The 21,608-nt window shown below is 55.3% G+C and overlaps 1 protein-coding gene across 4 annotated transcripts; it reads right to left on the reverse strand.

Annotated features, from left to right (window-relative positions):
- Nucleotides 1-1,064: 1,064 nt before the first annotated feature.
- Nucleotides 1,065-20,036, reverse strand: CACNB1 (calcium voltage-gated channel auxiliary subunit beta 1). Of its 4 annotated transcripts, none has more exons than XM_086687179.1 (14): nt 19,770-20,036; nt 17,212-17,298; nt 13,609-13,728; nt 12,393-12,515; nt 11,793-11,929; nt 11,499-11,575; nt 10,084-10,103; nt 9,723-9,803; nt 9,237-9,295; nt 8,963-9,072; nt 8,665-8,816; nt 5,427-5,522; nt 4,816-5,001; nt 1,065-2,926 (listed from the first exon to the last, which is right to left on the reverse strand). In XM_086687179.1, the coding sequence occupies exons 1-14, from the start codon at nt 19,851-19,853 to the stop codon at nt 2,462-2,464; spliced, it is 1,797 nt and encodes a 598-aa protein (XP_086543305.1). In that variant the 5' UTR covers nt 19,854-20,036; the 3' UTR covers nt 1,065-2,461. The 4 variants fall into 4 exon arrangements, with proteins under 4 accessions (XP_086543305.1, XP_086543304.1, XP_086543306.1 ...); XM_086687178.1 differs by lacking the exon at nt 10,084-10,103 and adding an exon at nt 10,932-11,086 and having other exon boundaries at nt 19,770-20,035; XM_086687180.1 differs by lacking the exons at nt 10,084-10,103; nt 17,212-17,298; nt 19,770-20,036 and adding exons at nt 10,932-11,086; nt 15,837-15,975.
- Nucleotides 20,037-21,608: the final 1,572 nt, after the last annotated feature.

Consider the following 21,608-nt stretch of genomic DNA (forward strand, 5'->3'; position numbering starts at 1 on the left):
TTCCAGGTTCCCACAGAACCCAGTGCTTCTCACAGCAGAGAGCTCATCATGATGTCCTGAATTGTCTGCGGCTCCCTTTCAGACTTGGGCCTGGTACTTGGTAGGTGCTCAATAAATGTTCAGAAAGGAGTAAAGGATTGATTCCATTGAAAGGCAGTGGGGTGAGAGCTAGGCTGGGAGGCAGAGACTGGAACCCAATCCCAGCAGTCTTTGCCATCAACTCCCAGGGACCTTGGGCCAGTCACTTGGGTCTGTTAACCCCTCACCTGAAAGGCCTAGATGTCTGTTGCTCTACACACACACACACACACACACACACACACACACACACTTTGGGCAGAAGCATTCAGATGAGGGACCCAGGAGCTCTAGTTCCCCAGGTCCACCATCCCAGAAACAAGAACCAAGAGAATGGAGAAATGCCATGGCGAGTGCCATGTGAGGGAGACACAGGTGAGAGCAGTCACAACGGTCAGAGGTCCACATCCTGCCAGCTGGTAATGTCACCTGCTGACTTTGTCCCTCTTGATGTTCTCAGGCTGGGGCTGGGGGAGTCCCTGTTCTCTCTCCCCCGCCCCCCAAGTAGACCTCTTCCCCTCTCCCAAAGCTGGCTAGCGGGGCATCAGTGGATGAGGGAGCTGGTAGGAACTCAGCCGCTCTCTCTCAGGTGTTGGGAAGCAGTAGAGGCCACAGGAGCAGAAGAACGAGCACATGCCCTTAAGACATCGTGCCAGTGGGTCTGGATCTTACCCACTGAATAGTGCCCGCGACACCCCATTTCTCCACCTCAGCTTTGCATTTTTCCTGGCTCTACTTACGGGGTAACAGGTTAAGACTTGGGGCTGGCTTGAATGGGAAGGGGAAACTGGCCACACAGCTCCCATCAAGCTTGATCATAATGCATCAGAGCCACAAAACGAAGTACCGTCTCTCCTGCTGAGTAAACAACTTGGGGCACAGCTTCCTGTGCCCACCTCTACCTCTCCCCCTGCATGTGGGCAACTCCCACAGGCCCGGCTGGCCGCCGTGTGACAGGAACAAAAAAAGCAGGCTCGGGAGGCAGCTGCAAAGGACAGGACGGCGGTTTTATACGTGGCAAAATACTTCTAGGGGAGTACAGACAAACAGACAGACAGATGGGGGCACAGGACACCAGACAGGGAGGGAGGAAGGTTGGGCAGTGGTGTCTTCTAACCAGTAAGTGGAAGCTGCACCCCACCCCAGGTGGGGGGGGTGGGACAACATTGGCACAGGAGGTGGCGAGACAGGCATGAGGTGCCCATCCCTGAGGCGGGCAGCCGGGCAGGGCCCAGTCCTCGTTGGCACAATCGGCTCTCTCTGGCCCAGCTGGGTGCTGGAGAGGGGCAGGGCTGCTGGGCTGTAGGGATGCTAGGCAGAGGGACACTCCAGGGCAGAGGGGGTACCAAGGCCTCTCCTAGAGGGAGTGGACATGGGTAAAGGACAGGGTCACAAGAGGCAAATCCGGAGCAGCAGCAGCAGCAGCCAAGCCCCCCAGGGGAGATCCGAGGTCCCGAGGCAACCGCTGGGGTGGTGATCGCCTCTTGGGCACCCACCCCCAGGGCCTCTCCCCTGGGGCCTCCGGGTGAGAGTGAAGGAGCAGTTTTTTGGTTTCAAAATGAGGCGGACTAGAGTGTTCCATGGGTGCCACACCCAGGTGAAACAGGTTGGGGGGCTCAGACGCAGAGGGGCCCCCCTCTTCAGACGGCAGTAGGCAAAGGATGTTGTAGGCAAAGCTCATTCCTGGGGTAGGCGAAGGCTGAGGCATGGAAGTGGTGGGGTGGGTAGCAGTGTCTCGGGCTGCCCACTCCTCAGGGGTCTAGGTCCTGGGCAGGCAGAGGGCACTACATCTGATGCCTGTCCCCTTCTACCCAGACCCCTCCCCAAGACAAGCTCCCCATGGGGCTTCCGTTCCATAGCTTCCACCCACCAGACAACGCTGCCAGGAAGCTGGGGAAGGGGTGGGCACGGTGAAGGACTCTGGACCTGGGGTTTGGGGAAGAGAGCCCTCGTGGGAAAGAGTCTGTGGTCTCCCTCTCCAGGAAAAGCCCCCCACCCTTCCCAAATACTCCAGGTTGGGGAAAGAAAGGGCTACCCCATGTAGGACCCTTATTTAGAGCCCAAAGTAGAGTTAAGGAAGTGCACCTTTTCTCTGGGAGTGAGGGGAGAGAGCCCCCTGATGTGGGGAAAAGGGGACACTGCAGAAAGGTGGGCATCCCCCTATCCATCCACAGCAGGTAAGTGAAAAACCTACAGTTGGGGCTTAAAGTTATCCCAGGAGGTGGGATGCTACCACCAAAGAAACCCCAAAAATCGAGCAAAGGCATCTGAAAGGTGGGAGACAGCGCCCCCTGGAGGAAGGATACATCCCTGTGGTGAGCCCCTCTGTCCCGCCCCTCCCCCGGGCTCAGAGCCCTTCCCCCCACTGTGTGGCCCCTGCTTCTCAGCGGATGTAGACACCTCGCCCCCAGCCTTCCAGCTCATTCTTGTTGCGCCCCAAAACTGGACCCCCACCCTCTGCGCAGTAGCGGGCCTTATTCCGGCCGCGGTTCCGGTTGTCGGTCAGCTCCTCTTCACAGTCTTCTTCCTCATCCTCCCAGGATCCCTGCCGGGCTGGTGGGGTGCTGCCCCCTGCAGGGTCTCCAAGCCCTGGGCCCTCTGAGGGGTCAGTTTCCATGTCCACACATGAGTCTCCCAGCTCCGTGTAGGCAGAGTTTCGGTTGCCAGAGGTGTCGGCATCAAACGTGTCTTGGCGAGACAGTGCCCGAAGGGTGCCCGCCCGGCCTGGTGGGTGGCTGCTGGGATAAAGGCCTGGGGGCTGGCCCAGCTCCCCCGGGTACTCGTGCACGCTGGCGTGCTCCCCGGTGGCCCGTTCCAGCGACTGGTCCCCGGAAGCAAGGTAGGGTCCCTGGTTAGCAGACGGACAGCACACACCATGCAGATCAGGCAGGGGTGAAAGAGACACAACAAAGCAAGGCAGGTTAGTAACGGCACCAAGATACGCAGCCTGGCTACAGGACGTGGGTACTGGCTCTAGGGGATGGGCAGTCAGGCAAACGGCTCTACAGCCCAGCCAGAGGACAGACCTCAGGGCATTTGCTCCTCTATTGGGACGGGAGGCACCCAACATTCATAAGACATGAGGAGGCATGAACTCTTCCGGTAACCATGGTAGAGAGCCCACGAACAATTTGTCATTGCTTCCTCACTGCACGTCATTAATGCTGTCTTGGGCTAAATCATCATTAACAGCTCATTAGTATTGCCACTTGTTAGTGGTTGATTGGGTTAGTCACTGCCCCAGTCTTCCAAATATACTCAGGGAATTTCAGCTCAGAGCTCACTAACCCCAGCTCCTTCAGCCCAAACCAGACCCCAACCGCAGGCTTCCAGAACCCCTACGCTTTCCCCTAGCCAGTCCCTAGTCAGAGAACATAGTTTCCAAGGTTGATGAGATTCCCGTGTGCCCCCAGCAAAGATCGAAGCAGCAGGCTGGAGAAAGCCAATGGGTCTCTATCCCCCAGTAGAAACAATGAGGTGGCCCAACATCCTCAGCACCAAATGCCACATGAAGGTGATCTGATGGTCACTGTCACCATGGAGGTGGTTGGGTGAGGTGCAAGAAGGCCTGGGTTCTGGTCCCATCCCCTGCCACTTCAAGCTGTGTGACCCTGAGCAAATGACTCTCCTCTCTATGGCTCAGTTTCTCTGTGGTGGTGTGATAGGGATTAGACCAGCAGTTTCTAAACTGTTCCCTGGAGACCGAGGGTGGAGTGGGAAGGGCACAAAGTGCTTCAGGGGTCCCTGAGGAGGTGAAATGGAAGCTAAGCCACCAGCTCCCTCCGAGTAGAGCAAGGTTCCTTGTAAGTTGCAATGAACAAATGGGCTGTTACTGAAAACAAATTTGAAAAGCAATGGTCTTAGAATGATTTCTTGGCTTTCTCCTGGCTCTAATCTAGAACCAAATAGTGGTGCAAGCTCAGAGATGGGAAGCAGCTCCCATGGGAGGAGGCTGAGCCAGGGCAGGGCACCCACAGGAGGGCCTTCCCTGGAATGTGTTTCACCGGGAGAAGCATGGAAGGTATGGCATCAACTCATAGAAGATACTTCATTCTGGGGCCCCTCTGAGGAAACTCCTGGGATTAGGGCTCTGGGAGAGGAGACAGTCTCTTTGGGTTTAATGGCCCGGCTCCGTGGGATTCCCTGGGTCTGAGGGCCCTAGCTCTGTTGGGTCTAAAATGCTGTGACCTCTGTGGCGTCTAAAATGGGTGTGGGGGCACCTGGCTGGGTCAGTTGGTAGAGCATGTGACTCTTCATCTTGGGGGTCGTGAGTTCTAGCCCTACACTGGGTGCAGAGATTACTTTAAAAAATAAATAAAAATAAAAATAAAATGAGTGTGGAGTCCAGTGAATGAAAACACCAGTCTTCCTTATGTTTTCTTCCTAGTCAATTGTCTCATAATAAGGCCCCAGTCAGGCCTCATATCCAAAATCCCCTAGGGCAGCAGATACAGTCCTATGGGACCAGGCCCAGGGAGGCACCACGAGCCAGCCCCAAACCCATCAAAAACCACAGACACCAGAAGCTGCCACTCACCACATTTTTTACAAAATAAAGCTCTTCCCTTCCTTCCCCATGTTCCCTGAGCTCCAGTCCCGAGCCTTGGGCAGGAGGGGAGATGGATGGGACACCTACATGGCGTGCTCCTGCTGCTGGGGCACCGACCTGGCCCTCTGCGAGGCTTCCAGCCCGCCCCAGAAGCTGAGATTTCTCCTGAGTGAGGTGAGCACCTGTACCTGGAGGTTGGAGACAGGGGCGGGGCTGGCGGCCAGAGCTGCAGTAGCCATGGTGCGGTTCAGCAGCGGATTGGGCGGAGTGCTGCTGGGCGGGTGTGTGGCCTTCCAATAGGCTTCCAAGTATTCGGCCAAGTGCTCGCAGGCATCCTCCAATTGGTTCTCGTCCAGGATGATGTCAAACATTTCCTGTGGAGGCGGGGTTAGGAGGCAGGGCTGGGATGAGCTGGGCGTGACCAAGGGGGTGAGGGGTGTGGCCTGGGTGCAGTGGGTGGAGTCAAAGGGTTGAAGGACAAAGTTAAAAAGAAACCTCTGGATGTCCAGGAAGAGGAGGACTCTCAGATACATACATTGTCAGAACTACCAAAGGTCTTGGCACCCAGAATAGCCTGACTCTCTCATTCTAGGTAGAAGGCAACCAAAGCTGGAAGAGGGGCCTGTCTCCCCACAGAGAAGTGGTGCTTCCGGGGTCCAGCACCCTTTTCCCCTCAAGACCAGGGCACTCTAACAGACCCCACCCTGGTGCTCTTGGTCACTCTGTCTCTGACGCAGGCCGGAGGAAACAGGACAACCCAAATGTCCCCCTTTCCCTTTCCCTGGGTCTGAGCACTCACGGGGGGACACTGCGCCAGCTTCTCTGAGGCCGCTATTTGGACATTGAGGTGTTTGGACTGAGACTTCCCTCGGGACTTGATGAGCCTCTGAAGTACCTGGTTTGGGAGGAGAGAAGAGGAGCTAGAGGGACCCCACAACACATCCTATCAGAGAGGCAGGTCCTGGTTGGCCCCAGTGTGTCAGAGCCGGGGGGATGTTAGAGGACTCTCAGCCCTGGCCACGTCTTCAGAAATGACCTCCCCTGCCCCGTGTCCGTCCTACCACAATGCTCAGGCTCTCCTGGGAAGTGGCTATTTGAAAGAGGGTGATTCTCCTTCCTGAACCCTCTAACCTTCTTCATAGCTTCATTCTCCAGGCAGACATCTCCACGTTAACAGCAGCAGCCAGCCTTTATGGGACACTTGCTCTACACAGGCACCATGCTGTGCTTTCTACGTGGTCAATTCGTTTTGTCCAGACAATAATCCCATTAGGGAGCCACGATTGCTACTCTCATCTCAATAACGATAATATTTACCAGTGATGATGGCAAATAATAGCTAAACATAAAGCCACAGCCTTAACTAAAGGATCAAAGTTAACATCACCAAGTACACAACAGAGACACATTGCTCTGGTGCTATTCCCACCAAAAATGCAAAATCTGAACCTCATCACAATGAAATATCAAGCAAACCCATACTGAGGAACAGTCTACTAAATCAGTGATCTGTACTCTTTAAAGATGTCGGTGTCATGAAAATCCAGGAAAGGCTGAGGAAATGTTCCAGTTTAAGAATGCTAAAAAGGGGCGCCTGGGTGGCTCAGTCGGTTAAGCGTCCAACTTCAGCTCAGGTCACGATCTCGCAGTCTGCGAGTTCGAGCCCCGCGTCGGGCTCTGGGCTGATGGCTCAGAGCCTGGAGTCTGCTTCCGATTCTGTGTCTCCCCCTCTCTCTGCCCCTCCCCCGTTCATGCTCTGTCTCTCTCTCTGTCTCAAAAATAAATAAACGTTTAAAAAAAAGAATGCTAAAGAGATAAAGCAACTAAATGCAACACATGATACTGGGTTGAGGGGGAAATTGCCAGAAAAGGCATTATTGAGACAACTGATGAAAAATGACAGACTGTTTTACAATATTTCTTGGGGCGCCTGGGTGGCTCAGTCAGTTAAGTGTTCGACTTTGGCTCAGGTCATGATCTCACAGTTCTCGAGTTCAAGCCCCGTATCAGGCTCTCTGCTGTCAGTGGCTCTCTGTTGTCAGCGTAGAGCCTGCTTCAGATCCTCTGTCCCCCTCTCTCCCTGCCCCTACCCTCATTCATGCATGCGCACTCTCTCTCTTAAAAATAAACATTTGGGCGCCTGGGTGGCTCAGTCGGTTGAGTGTCCGACTTCGGCTCAGGTCATGATCTCATGGTTCGTGGGTTCGAGCCCCGCCTCGGGCTCTGTGCTGACAGCTGGAAGGCTGGAGCCTGCTTCGGATTCTGTGTCTCCCTCTCTCTCTGCCCCTCCCCCACCCGTGCTCTCTCTCTCTCTCTCTCTCTCTCTCTCTCTCTCTTTCTCGCTCTCTCTGTCTCTCTCCCTCTGTCTCTCAAAAATAAAATTAAAAAATTAGCATTTAAAAATAAATAAACATTTTAAAATATAATATTTCCTGAATTTGGCAACTGTACTATGGTTATATAAATTAACATCCTCGCTGCTAAAACATACATGATGAGGTATTTAGGAATAAAGACATGATATCCGCAATTTACTTTCAAATGGTCCAGAATAAATATATATACATATAACATAATACATATGTACAGAAAGATAAAGTAAGTGTGGCAAAGTGTCCAAAATTAGTGAATCTGAAGAAAATTGAATAATATACTTTAAATGGCTGAATTGAACGGTGTGGGGATTATCTCAATAAAGCTGTTAAAAAATGAGTGAATCTGAGTGAAGGGCAGTCAAAAGAATGGCAGTTCTGGTACTATTCTGGCAGCTTTTCTCTAGACTTGGAATTATCTCAAAACAAAAATCTTAAAAAAAGAAAAATAAAAAAGTTAATAGCTGTAGAACTTGGTAGGTACCAGGCACTTTGCCTGGTTAATTCACTTATGCAATCCTCACCACCACCATTTGAGGATCCCTACTTTGCAGGCGAGGAAGCGGGCACAGAGGAGTTAGGGGGTTTGCCAAAGGAGCACAGAGCTGGGGAGCAGCAACGCTGGTAAACTCTGGGCATTCTGGCTCCAGAGTCCCCACCCTCAACCTCAGCGCCCAGTGGGAGAAATTGAAGTATCTGTTACTTTCTAGCTCACAAAGTGCTTTTGTATCCATTATTTCATTTGATCCTTTCAACCACCCCAGGAGGTACTTAAATCCTATCATTCCCTTTTAGCTCAACAGAAACGGAGGACTCAGAAAGGTTAGGGTTAAGGAACTGGGTAGCATCATGAAATGAGAGTTACCGCCCTTGGTTGCCATCATGAATCAGACAGAACTCTGGGCTCTTTACATTATCACCTGAAATCCTCTCAACGATAACAAGGGAGGGTTTTTAATTCCCATTTTATAGGTGAAGAAACTGAGGCTAAATAAATCCCCCAGAGATCCCAAGCTCAATAAACAACAACAACAACAACAACAACAACAACAACCAAACAACAAAATTTAATTAATGAATTAATTAATAAAGACTTGAACCCAGCGCTATCTTCTAACTTCAAATACTGCACCTGAACTCGCCCTCCACGTTTCTCAAACCCCCACTAACATCTAGGAGGAAAAACTCACAGAGCTGCAGTAGGAAAAATAAGTAAATTAGCCTTCCTACCGACTCATCTCTATCAAGGTCCAAGTGAGGACAGTGCAGCAAAAAGGGACAAAATCAAATGACAGTAAAGACCTCCCAACTGCCAAGCAGTTGGGTGACACTGCAACAAAAAGCACAGAATTCTTTCAGTTTCCTCGACCAAGGATGGGAGGTCAACCAGAGTGGAGACAGGGGACTGGCCTGCATGACCCTATTAATGGTATTTATACTAGCTAATACATGAGGAAGCACATTATACCAGACACTTTGCTAAGTGCTAAGCATTCACATTAGGCTCAATCTTCACAATGGCCATTTGATGGAGTTTTACCGAGCAGGCAAATAAGGCTCGGGGAGATTCAGTCACAGAATTAATAAGCAGTTGCTGAGGTTTAAACATAGGCCACCCGACTCCAGAGACTACTGTCCCCGCTAGGGTTAGGCTCCCGCACCCACCTTTGGAGAAGTAATCTTGATGTAAACAATGATGGGGGCCAGTGAGGTCTTGGAGAGCTGGGCTGGGTGGTTGATGGTGTCAGCATCCAGAGCAACCAACTGAAGGGTCCGGGCCAGCTCGAAGATTCGCTCGATCTCGCTCTGAACCTCAGCTGGGAGACACGGAGTCATGGGGAAGGGGGAATGTAGGGGAGCCTCCCCAAGAGACGGTGGGCAATAGAACACTTCTGGAGATGCCCCCCCTCCTCCCTCCCTTCCCAGGTCTGGGCCCGGAAGGGGGGCGGCAGGGTGGGCTCACCCAGGCTGGAGCGTGTGTTGGAGCGCTCAATGATGATGTGTTTGCTAGGGTTGTTGAGGACTGAGCGCTTAGCCAGGGAAATGTCCGCTGTCACACGAGTGATAGAGATCCTGAGGATGGGACAGGGGGATTGAGGGGTCAGGATGGGCTAGAATCCGCTGCCCACTCCCAAGGCTCCAAGTCCTAGACCTCAGTCCAAGAGTCCCAGAATCATCATTCAAGCCACCCTGCCCATCCCCAGCAGCACAGGACTAGAGTGAGAGTGGGGTCTTACCTGCCATCAAATCGATGCTTCAAGAAGTCAAATAAAGCTTTCTGCATCATATCTGTAACCTGAGGTTGGGGGTTGGGGGGGAAGAAGTCAGGTGTGGGTGGGCTGCTGAGTATTTACACCCTCACATTCTATTTTCTTCTCAAATTCCTGAGATAAATGGGCCTCTAAGGGGGGGGTGGGGGAATTCTTTCTGGGTGTGAGGAGCTTCCAATGGGGTCTCTGATTCCAAAGGTTCTTCTAGGTGGTATCTCTGGGGGGGGAACCCTTCTCGGCGGGGGGGGGGGGTCTTGGGAGGGGGGAACCAGATACTTCTGAATGGGTCTCCCTGTGGGTCAGGCCCCTCTGGGCCTGTAGGTCTGTAGCCCTCTGGGGAGATACCCTGGGAATCTGGGCCTTTCCAGGAGATCTGCCTGGGGTATGAAATTCTGTAGCATCTCTCTGGAGGTCTGGGCCCCTCTGGGTCCACTCCCCTCTAGGGCCTCCTACCTCATAGCCCTTGAGCGACGGTCCCACCAGGATGATGGGCCTCATGGAAGGTACCACGTCATAGGGGGGCACATGCTCTGTCTGAGGGGGAAGCAGGGAAGGGAAAGCCCAGAGTGGGGATGATATTAGCCCCTCTTCCCCAGCCTCCAGGCTCCCCCATGCATTCTTTCCTCCCCCTGGTCCCAGAGCCCAGATGTGGGGATTGAGGTGGGATGGGGAGGGATGGCCAAGGAGAATCAGGGAGGGTGAGAGAAGGGTGGGGCGGGGGAGAGGTGGGGAGGGCACAAGAATGGGTGTTAGAAGGTCCCACTAGCTCATCCCAGGAGGTGGGGAGGGGGACACAGAAAGCTGTGATACTCACCGACTTCTGCTTCTGTTTGGCTGGGTCCAGAGATTGCCAAGAGTGGGGAGGTGGGGGAGAGAGGGAAGGGCACCCAGGCAGGGGCAGAGGGCAAGGAAGGAACCAGGACAAGAGAGGGAGGGAGAGCGGGCAGACGAGGAGAGATAACAGGGCATGCGTGTTAGTGACAGACAGAGCCAGAGAGAGGGGACGGGACCCCATGCCAAGGGGGAGCCAGAGATGGCCCTAAATCAGGGCTGGGAGGGCTGACAGTCAATCCAGCGGATTTGGGAATATTCAGACATACCCTTCCCCTTTCTGGGTCTTGGGAAAGAGCTGGGAAGGGTGACAGCCCCAAATTTGGTGCCCATCTCCTACCCCTAATGCAGTCCAGGAACCTTCCCATTTTAAAGGTTCCTTTAACCGTCCTGCTATGCAGCCAGGAGACCCTCATGAGCCCACCCTAGACCCACAGAGTCCACAGAGGACAAAGAAGGGTCACCATCCCAGTGTCTCCTTCGCATGCAGGGGCGAGGACATGGAATATCCCAGTGCTAGCGAGGGATGAGGCCAGGTTTCATTAGCACCAGACCCTGATTCCAGCGGTGGTGGGGGCAGGGGGTACCGGCTGCCAAGAGCAGGGGTGTTTCAGCTGCAAGAACCGTCCCTTCCCGGGGGGTGGGCCAGGGTGGGGTTGTGTGTGGAGCCCGCTGTGCCCATTCCCCACCTGCTCCCTGCTCCTTGGCAGGAGGCCCTGCTCCCCACAGAATCAGGCTGGTACGGCATCTGAATCCATCCCGGTCCCGTCCTCCTGCCCCAGAGCTGGGCCCTGACCCCTCGCCCCCTTGCCAGGGCCCAGCAAGAATTACCTTCTTGAAGAAGGGGATGCGTTTGCCATGGGGTGGCGGGGTGGTGACACTGCTAACACTAGTCTTGGCAGAGCCGCTCTGCTCCCCGAGCTCTGCCTCCTCGTCCTCTAGCTCTAGGGGGTCTAGTTCAAAGGCTAAGTTAGTCATTTCATTACCTGGACCGCAGTCAGGAGAGAGGAGGGAGGCGAGGTGGGGAGGAGTGGGATGGACATGGAGACACAGTACAGAAGGCAGGGATGGGATGGGGAAAAAAGAGAGAAGAAGAGGTGAATGGAACAGAGCTAGGAGAAATGAATGGGGGTGGGGTGGGGGAGGGAGGCAGAGAGACGGAGCTACCAAAGAAATGGGAAGGAGAGACATGAGAGAATGGGCGCGGATGGGCCCAGCTGGGGGGGTACCCTACTCTTCACGGAGGGGGTACCGCTGGGTGTATTTGGAGGACTCGGGACTGGGGTGCCCCCTACTGCAGGGAGAGGAGGGGACAGGCGATGGGAGACCACCCCACCGAGGAGCTCCTCCCAACGGCCTCCCCGCGGCCCCGTTCCCTAAGGTGGCAACGGCTCTTACCACTGGCAGGGGGCGTGGGGCGGCGGGTGCCAGTCACCACATCTCCCAGGCTGGAGCTGGAGTTGTCACCTGATTTGCTGTGTGGGCAGAGAGGCAAATGGAGCTGTGAGCGGAGGGGTGGGCATCAGGGTGGGGGAGCCTTGTTCTCTCCCGTGCTGCCTGCCCCCCACTCCCCTGGAGACCCTCCAGCCCCGCTGGTGATGCCGGAGGCAGCTCTGTGCGCTCAGGGCAGTGGATCAACCCCCGAGGCCTAGTCCCAGCTGGATGGCCTCTCTGCGGTCCCCAGCTAGACACCTGGAGCTGAGGCGGTTCTGGCGCAGCTTCTGTTCCTGCAGAAGGCGCAGGCTGTCCAGTTTGACGGGGCTGGGGATGAAGCCAACCTCACAGCCCTCCTTCACCAGTCGCCCAATCCACCAGTCGTTATTGTATTTCTGCAAACAACAGCGGGTGGGGTGGGAGAGACCAAGAGGGAGATTGGAGTGGCGAGCCAGCAGCTACTGGACCCGCCAACCCTGCCCAGGAGGCGGCACCTTCAAAGAGCCGGCCCCTGGCTCTGCCTGTGCCGTGGACCACCCTACCCCCAGCACATCCCTGTCCCACCACGTGCCCGCCCTACCCTCGAACGGCAGGGAGAGGAGTAAATGCTGACCCCTACGTGTGCCTGCATGCCGCCTCTCCACCTCCAGACCTCGTCACAAACCCTCTCAACAACTGTGTGACCTGGGCATCGCCACCCCATTTTACCAGGGAAAATTAGAGGCTCAGAGACGTGAAGAGATTTGTCTAAGGTCACACAGCGGATTCCGCCAAGCTCTGCTTGGCTCGGAGCTCCGGCTGCCCATCTCCTGGTACCCACCCCCTGCCCTCCTTCCAGATACCAAGTGCTCTCTCCACCTCTTTGATGTGCAGGAAGTCCTTGGGCTCGAAGGTGATGGCCACTCCCTGCACCGGCACCTCATCCCCTGGAGACGGGTTGTAGCCGACATTTGTCCTCACAGCAAATGCCACCGGCTTGGTCTAGAGGAGGTGCATGGGAAGGATAACAACCAGAGGGTTAAACCACAATGTAATGTGCTGGGGGGAGGTGGGGGCATGATGCGGAGGTTTGTTTGGTTGATCGCTAAAATGTATACTGAGTGGTTTCAGTAGTGTTCCTGTATGTATGTTAAAGTTCACAATAAAAAAATAAAAATTGACTTCAGCCTTCTCAGGATGGAGGGGGCCAGGTGGGACAGTAGGTATTAGCCCAGAATGACGCCCAGAAAACTCTTAGTAATAATAATAATGATGACAGTAGCTATCATTTACTGCTCCAGGCATCGTGTTACATGCTTTACAAGCATTACCTCACTTATGCATCACAAAAACCTTAGGAAGTTAACTACTAGGGGCTTCCAGCAAGCTCGGTCAGTGGAGTGGGCGACTCTTGTTCTCGGGGTTGTGAGTTCAAGCCCCACATTGGGTGTAGGGATTACTTAAAAGAAAAATACTAAAATCTTTTAAAAAACAAAAAAGAAGCTAACTACCATAATTATCTGTATTTTAGTGAATGAGACTAAAGTTCAGAAAGGTTAAGTGGCTTGCCTAAGATCACACAGCTAAGAAGAGTTAGCCCAGGAAGTATGACTCCAGAAAGAAGTAGAAAGTCTCAAGTTCTTATTACATGTAGAAACACTATCAGGCACTTATTTATACTATCTAAAAAGGCAAGTTTTGGGGCGCCTGGGTGGCGCAGTCGGTTAAGCGTCCGGCTTCAGCCAGGTCACGATCTCGCAGTCCGTGAGTTCGAGCCCCGCGTCAGGCTCTGGGCTGATGGCTCAGAGCCTGGAGCCTGTTTCTGATTCTATATCTCCCTCTCTCTGCCCCTCCCCTGTTCATGCTCTGTCTCTCTCTGTCCCAAAAATAAATAAACGTTGAAAAAAAAAAAAAAAAGGCAAGTTTTATAGCCCACATTTTACAGCTGTAAGACAGAGGCACGTCGAGGCCCTGGGGTACACCAGCTAAGAAGTGGCTGGGACAAGACTTGACCCTGGGTCTATCCAGGCCATCTCTAAGGCCTGGGGGTGAGATAAATACTGCCAGGACAGCACCCTGATTCTGTATTTCTCACCTTGGCTTTCTCGAGCTGGGCTAATGCCTGGCGTTCTGCCTCCTTCCTTAAGGCTTCCCGGTCCTCCTCCAGAGACACGTCAGAGTCCGATGGACGGCTGGTGTAGGACTCCGCTGAGCCCTAAAAACAGACACAGGGCCAGCTGAGGGCCAACACTGCCTCCCAGTTCCTGGGCCTCGGAAGGCACAGAGGTGCCAGCCACCTATCATGGATGCCTCAAGCCCCAGCCAGCCCAGCGTGATGCCACAGGGGCTAGGAAAAGGTGGCATTAGATGAGAGAAGCCAGGGACTGAGATTTGCAGGCCCCTGGGGAAAGTGTGGCCCTAGGAAGGGTGACAGCAGCAAGCAGGGGGTTAAGGCAGATCCAAGGACAGCTGCTTGGGGCCCAGGGAGGGGTGGGAACCTGATAGGGGCACAGCGCAGGGGAAGAGTGCCAGGGGACGAGTCTCCACTCCCAGTTCCTCCTTCCCTCCCCTGCCCCCAGCACCAACTGAGATAGACTCAGCAGAGGCCCACCGAGTCCTTCCAGGGACAGTAGCCACCAGCTTAGGCCTGAGGTCTCTGCACTGTGGGCAGAGGGCAGCCTGCTCTTGCTCTGCATGACGGGGCCGCCAAAACTTTTGCTATCTTCTGCTCAACAGTGAGGGAAGATAGAATCCTACTTCTCTGGCCAGAATCAGAGGAGCCCCAACCCTCAGGCTCTCACGAGATACAAAAGAGAACCCAAGATTCCTGGGGTAGTGCAGGCAAAAGAGGCAAGTGAAGAGCAGGACAGGGGGCAGGCCCTCTCTCCAATACTAGGGCTGCTGGCTGCTCGGGGTAAGGCAGGCCCAGAAGTCTGGCTAGGCCAGGAAGCTGGCCTTGACCACACTGACCATCCCAGAGCACAAGAAACTCTGTCAGGGATGCGGGCACATGTGTGAGACATGTAACCTGTCCAGACCCAAAGTGTCAATGAACATGCTTATTCACAGGCGTGCTTGGATGTGCAACTTCAAATGTGTTTAGAAGGGTGCATTCTATGGTATGTGCTGGATATACATGACTGAACGCATAGAGGGGCACGTGAGCGCAAACAGGGGAGCGCCCTAGGTGTCGGTGTCCCTGACGATGTGTGGCACGTGAGGGCAGGATCCAGGAGGTGTGAATTTGTGTGACTGGGAAGTGGTGGTGTTGCTACAGGGGCAGGAGGTGATGTGGGGAAAGAGCAGGACTGCAGACATGTGACGGTTCTTTCCTGAGGCCATGAAAGGTCACTTGGCCAGGAATGCCCATTAGCTTGGTAAGGAGGGGACCTAGGAAAGAGAAAAAACGAAGTCCCACCTCCCCCAGAGGGACCTGGTCATTAGCTAGTGAGGTTGCCCATTCCTTGAGCAGCCAGATCACAACAATGGGAGACTCAGTGAAGGCACCAAGACCGGGGTGGGGGTGGAGACGCTAATGGAAGGTAGAAAAGAGACAAGAAGGATCAACAATAGCCAAAGTATGGAAAGAGCCCAAATGTCCATCGATGGATGAGTGGATAAAGAAGGTGTGGTATATATACAATGGAGTATTACTCGGCAATCAAAAAGAATGAAACCTTGCCATTTGCAACGACGTGGATGGAAGTGGAGGGTATTATGCCAAGCGAAATTAGTCAGAGAACGGCAAAAATCATGGGACTTCGCTCGTATGAGGACTTCACGATATAAAACAGATGAACGTAAGGGAAGGGAAGCAAAAAGAATACAAAAACAAGGAAGGGGACAAAACATGAGACTCTTAAATATGGAGAACAAACAGAGGGTTACTGGAGGGGTCGTGGGAGGCGGGATGGGCTAAATGGGTAAGGGACATTAAGGAATCTACTCCTGAAATCATTGTTGCACTATATGCTACCTAATTTGGATGTAAAATTTACAAAAGAAAAGAGACAAAAAGGAAGGAGAGCGAAAACCAGCTAATCTACCACTCTCCACCCCTCCTGAGGGGAGTACTCAGGGTCAGGGAGGCAGATGCCCAGAGAGCCAGAGAAACAGACCCAGAGACAGAGTGACTGAGAGACATGTACTGATCCTAACACACATATGCACACACGCACACACACAGACATGCGCGCACAGAGACAAGGAGCAGGAGCAGGAATGGTGAGGAGACAAGGAGACAGGCTGGAGTGAGAACCCCCCCCACCGCCAGCTTTCCCTTTGGGGCTGCTCCCACCCATCCCTACCCCATCCCTAGCTCACCACTACGAGGGTCCGGCTGGGCGCCTCCATCCCGGCGCCCTCAGTGCCTGGCCCTGCTGGCCTAGGGGGTGGCCCAAACTGCCCGTTCCCCCGGGGGGCTCAGGTTACAAGCAGAGTTGCTACATGTGCAAACTGCTAGGGTATATTTAGCTCAGAGATGTGGCAAGGCCTGCTCCCCCACTCCCCGCCACCTACTGGGGGTCAGAGAGAGGGAGCTGAGAGGAGGAAGGATTAGAGGCTGGGGTCTGATCCCCTGTGGTGGCAAACAGTGAAGGAACCAAGACCCTTCTCTGTCAAGAGGCGTCACACCGAGCACAGTGTCATTCCTCCTAGCCCTGGCCCTGATCCAGCCCTGCAACAGGAGGAACGAGGAAAAGACTGAAGAAAGGACTTCTTATCCGTCTGTGTACTTGGAAGATGCTGGGATGAAGAGCTCCCTGTCTGACCCTCTCAAGTCAGGCCTGAGCTCACAGGTGCCAACCGTCGTGGAGAGAGAAGAATCAAAAAGAAGAGCTCACTCCAATCTGTGGTGGATCTGCGTGGCACCTCTCTCTCTCTCCAGCCCAGGGGGGGCTGACCTCCCTACTGTCCTCTGCCCTCATATGCCCTGCCCGTTTCCTCTTTGGCACACTCCCTTTCCTTGTCTGATCCCAAGCCTCTCTCGCCTTTTTTGGGTACCAGGCTTTGTTGAGATGCTCTGTAGTCATAGCAACCACATGCCTCTCTGGCTGCCTCTCCCTGAGCCTGAGATGGCCTGGGGTTGAGAGTGAGAACACAGAGGAGAATGGCATCTTCCCGACTGAGAACAGAAGACCCCAGAAAGCTATCCACTTATCTCCCTTCGCTCAGGGGTGCTGCTCTCTGAAACCAACTCCCTCCTGCCCTCACCACCACCAACACACTTTCTGCATATTAAAGACCAGTCATAGCTGGACATGCCGTGGGCCTTTCCCTGACCCTTACCTACCCGGGGCTCCAGGGACCCAGATGACCTGGCTCTACATTTTTTAGGCTCTGCTTCTACCCCACGCTGTCACAGATTCTGGGGGAGGACATGGAAGCAGACAGCCGGCAGGGGGAGTGGGTGACAGCCCGAAGCAAGCTAGAAGGAGGCAGGCTGTCCCTGAAAGAGATGACGCAGGCAGGCAGCAGGGGCTGGTGCCTGGAGCTGGGGGAGGGGCGGGGCGGGGGCTGAGGGAGTGGGTGCAGCTGACAGTATATGCAGAGGTCATGGAGGTAAGGGTGATCCGGTGGTTCCAGGCAGGTGACAAATGCCATGGGGGTGGGTGCCTGGAGAAAGCCTCAGATCCAGCTCACTAATGCTGGTCTCCACCAACCAGCCACCTCCTTTCTCTCAGCCCAGCCTCCCCATTACCTGGCGGACAAAACTGTTGGATGTCGTATCCGAGGACGTGCTCCCATCCGACCTTTTGAACCGCCCTTTCCTCTTGCTGTATTTGCCCTGGAGAAGCCAGGAAGGGACAAGAGTGGAATCAGAAAGGGCCTTTCCCAACCCTCATCCCATCAAGCCCAGAGCTACAGCCAAGCCTTGGGAATATCAGCCCCTGATCTGAACAACCATTCCCCCCATCTTCTTCCTGAGATGGTACAGCCCTAAGGGGAGGGAAGGCCCAGACCACAGCCCTGGGGTGGGGGACAGTGCAAGAGAGCCCCAGGAAGCACACACGGAAACCCCCAAACCAAGCCAGAGAGGCTGGGAACGGGGAGGCGCTGAGAAGCTGGAGGCTCATTAGGCAGCAAAGCTAATTAAGATGCTGGGCAGGCTGCAGAGGCCTCCTGGGAAGGGAGAGGCTGCCTGCAGTGTTAGGGGGGCAGAGAGAGCTGGGGAGAGTCCCCCTCCCTTTCCCCCTTAGCTGGAGCAGGGGGGCCAAGTATGCCTGTAGCCCCCAGAGAGAAGAGGAATCGCCAACCCAGGCCCAGCTTAGCTCTTCCTGTGACCGAATCTTGCCTTCATTTTTCCGCAGAGTGGGGAGGGGAGTGGCAGCTCTCGGCCCTAGGAGACCCCAAACTAGATTTCCGGGGAAGGGGCTGGGGGGGGTGGGGCATGGAACTGTGTTCAGAAAGGAAACATCTAACCCCAACCCACTCCAGTGGGCAGCCCTCAACCTGACCCCACAAGACTTTTCCTCAGCCCCCTCCTCACAATCAGTGGTCACACCCCTCCCCTTGGGGAAAGGGATCAAGCTTCCACTGTCTAACCCCTGGCTGCCACCGCCTACGCCCCGTCCCCATGGTCCCCACCAGGCTGCATCAAGTTCAATGCCCCTCGGCCCTGCCCCAACACAAGCCTGGGACACAACCCCCACTGTTTCCTGGGGTAGGCTGGCTCAGTCTCACTGGCTGGACTCCTGGCTTGGGTGGAGTGGACCCTGTCTGACCTCTCTCGAGCGGCCACACATTCAGGTATTTCCAGGCCTCCTGTAAAGGGGGCTGCTTCCTTGCCCTCCTTAACTCATATACACACGTGGCCCCAGGCCATTCCAAAGTAGGGCGGGATGATTGAGGGTTCAGGCCCTCCAAGCCCTTGCCCCCACTGTCAATCCTAGAGTTTCTTTGCCAAAGAAGCTAGATTAGATATGATCACATTAGGGGCTCTGGTTCCTTAGGCCTGAGTACAAGGAGCATGGATAAATGGGAGAGAAGGGTACCTGGGAACCCTTCAAAAACCCTCCCTCCCATCCCCTTCTCTCAAACCAGACAAATACCCAACCCCTAGGACTGAGGATCCCTACAAACTTAAGAGGATCCTTCAGTGAGCCCCAGACTCTCTTTCACACCACCACCACCACCACCACCCCAGGATGGGAAAAGGGAGTGGCACCCAGAGAGACAAGGGACAGCTGAAAGGAAGGCTCCAGTCAGCTGCCTCCAGGCTCCAAGGGGCCTGGGGTGGAGAAGGGAGGTATTTTTAGGTCTAACCTGCTCCCCCCCCCCCCCCCACCGCCATGCCCATCAACCACATTATCATGGTGGTTACAGTTGCTCTACACTGGCAAGAAAAGAGTTAATGGTATCCTAGCCTTGGAGTGTTGCCAGATTAGAGAATGGCCTTGTCCCAGAGAAATCCCTTGGTACGACCACCCCAGACCCTAACCAGCCAGCCCAGATACTGCTGGTCACTCCATGGGCACACACCACACCCAAGAATGCCCCTTCCTGGGGATAACCCAGGTTGCAGGTAAGTGTGAGTAGGGGTGGGGCGGCAGACACCCCCCACCACCCAGGTAACACAGCGTCTTCCCCTCCAGGACAGTGAGTTGGCATCCATCCAACTTTCCAAACTTTGGAGGCGTTTTCTAAGGCTGGGGAGGGGAGGGGGGTGGAGTAGGAAAGATAACGTGGGTGTTGGGGTAGGGAAGCTGGTCCAAAAGAAGGATGTAGATGAGGTGCCAGGATGGGGGGGGTCTAGCCCAGGGCTGGCCCCTTCCCCACCCTCTAAGGCCAGTGTCTGCGGCTCCGAAGGCCTGCTGGCACCGCCCTGACCATCGCCTCGGCCATCACCCGGTACCTCCCCCGCCCCACCCACCCCCGCCTGGCGCCCCTGAGCGTGCTCTGCGTCGCCCCCTTTGCCTGAGCTCGCTCTCCAGCCTCCCTCAACCCCCGGCTGCCCCGCCAGCACCCCCACTCTCAACCCATGGAGCCGGTACCCAAGCAGCAGAGACCCTGACGCGGGGGAGCCGAGGCGAGGGTGACAGGAGGCCCGATCGCCCCCTCCCCGCTCCGCCAAACCGCAGCCCAACTCCGGGCCAAGCGCCCATCAATCATTAACCCGCAGGGATTGGGGGCGCGCAGGCGCCCCTCGCCCCTCCTCGCCGGGCACATAACTCCTTCTTCCCCGGCGTCCCTCGAGCCGACCCCACAAGGTCCGCGGGAGCGGCCCCCCTGCCCTCGGGCCCGGCCACCACACCTCACCTGCGGGCTGGGGTCGAAGACCTCCATGGGGATCTCCTGGGAGGGTGGGTAAGGGCTCCGGGACATGCTGGTCTTCTGGACCATGGAGAGGAGCCTCCCCTCCGGCCGCCGGCCCGGCCCAGCCGGACGCCCTCAGCGCATGAAAGAGGCCGTCGGAACCGAGAGCAGCGCAGCGCGGCCGGCACCCGCTCCAGCCACCTGGCCCGGCCTTCGGCTGCCCTGTTCCAGCCTCCAGTCCCTCCTCCCGCTCTCTCCTCTGCCGCCGCCGCCTCCTCCGCCCCTGAAGGCTCAGCATCTCCCCCCGCCCCCTCCGCTCCCACCTGCCCCTCCTTCCCTCCGCCCTCCCTCCCTCTGCCCGCCCCGGCCCCGCCCCTCGCAGCCCCTCAGCAGGCTCCGCACAGACAATGGGAGGGCAGCCGGAGGGAGGCACGCCCCTCCTGGCTCCGGGAGGGGGTGAGCGCCGGCCTCCGACCGGCCCGGGGAGAAGGTGGCTCACTCCGGGTACAGGGGTGGAGGGAGGAGTGAAACCCTGCCTTGGGGCGGGGGGGGGGGGGGGCGGGGGGGGGCGCGGTTTACCGGTGGATGCCAAGCGCTGATGGAGGTGAAGCGCGGATTGGCACGGCCCCCCCGTTTCCGTCCCAAACCACTCTCACTTAGCAGGTCTGCCCATTCCACTCCAGTGGGGGCCGCCGGAACTTCCCGATCCCTTTGATCCTGGGACCTGGCGTTAACCCCTTTCTCCCCGGTGTGGGCCTAGACTGACTTGAACCAAACCGGAAGGGCCCACTCCCTCCGACAGGACCGTGACGGCCCGCCGGTCAGCCAACCCGAGGCTGAGGCTGGGGTGAGAAGGATGTCCAAAGGGAGTCCCCATCACAGACAACAAGAAATCCCAGAGACCCAGGGGTCTTTCTGCCCTAGTCCCTAGAATCCCCCCAGACCTTCCAGAAGGCAAGGTCCCTGCTCCTTGGAAAAGAGAGGAAAGGGTAGGAAGAAATGCGGAGTTGAGAGAGGAAAGTAGCTAAAATCAGATCTAGTGACTTTTGACCTAGAATTCTCCCCCCTTCATCCTCGATTTGGGGACAAATATCCAAGGCCTGGACCCCACCCACCACTACCTATGGAAAGAAGAGGACTAGGGGATTCTAGCAAGCATTCTGGTGTTAGGGTGCCTGGCTGGCTCAGTCGGTAAAGCATGCGACTCTATGTCAGGGTTGTGAGTTCCAGCCCCACATTGGGCATAGAGGTAAATTTAAGAAAAACAAAACAAAACTCTAGCGTCAATTTGGCTCAGGCTATTTCTGGTTGTGTGGCCCTGGAAAAGTCACTACACTTCTGTAAAATGGGGTTGCCCATACTGTGGTATCTTTGTCACCTGGGATTACTGGGAGGATGAGGGAGAATGAAATTAAATGAGGACTCCTTAGATGTTTGGAGATGCTGTAAGACGCTGAACAGAGGTCTGTCATATCATGACAGGAGGAACTGTTACCTCTCTATCCCCTCCTTGCTCCTCAAAGAGGGGAGATGAGAAGGAGAATGGACAAGATTTGCCCAGGTTCAGTGACCTGAATATAAAGGCCAGCCTGCTGTCTCCTGCTGGAGGAGAAACTGTGGAATACACTGACTCCTTCTCACCCTGGGTTCTACAAGTGGATGGCCGGTTAAGTCATTTCTCTGATTACATTACTTTGAGGGTGAGTAAGGATGAAGTACGTCAGCGTTGTTCTATGAACAGATCCAACCCTAAGCAGGGGTTTAATCTGTCCCTTGGACACAAGAGAACCTGGTATGAGGGAGAAAGCATGAATACTGAATTTGGAAAGACCTGGATTTTCA

This window comes from Puma concolor, chromosome E1 (assembly GCF_028749965.1).
Source record: "Puma concolor isolate L17-30 chromosome E1, mPumCon1.1.hap2, whole genome shotgun sequence".
In the NCBI taxonomy this organism is placed as follows: domain Eukaryota; kingdom Metazoa; phylum Chordata; class Mammalia; order Carnivora; family Felidae; genus Puma; species Puma concolor.

Coding starts and splice junctions, on each gene's coding strand:
- CACNB1 (XM_086687178.1), bottom strand. CDS start 19,853: ATGGTCCAGAAGACCAGCATGTCCCGGAGCCCTTACCCACCCTCCCAG. Junction 17,299..19,769: donor TCTTCGACCCCAGCCCGCAG/GTGAGGTGTGGT, acceptor TGGCTTCTCCAG/GGCAAATACAGCAAGAGGAA. Junction 5,523..8,664: donor TCAAGATTACTTCTCCAAAG/GTGGGTGCGGGA, acceptor CTCCCAAACCAG/GTACTTCAGAGGCTCATCAA.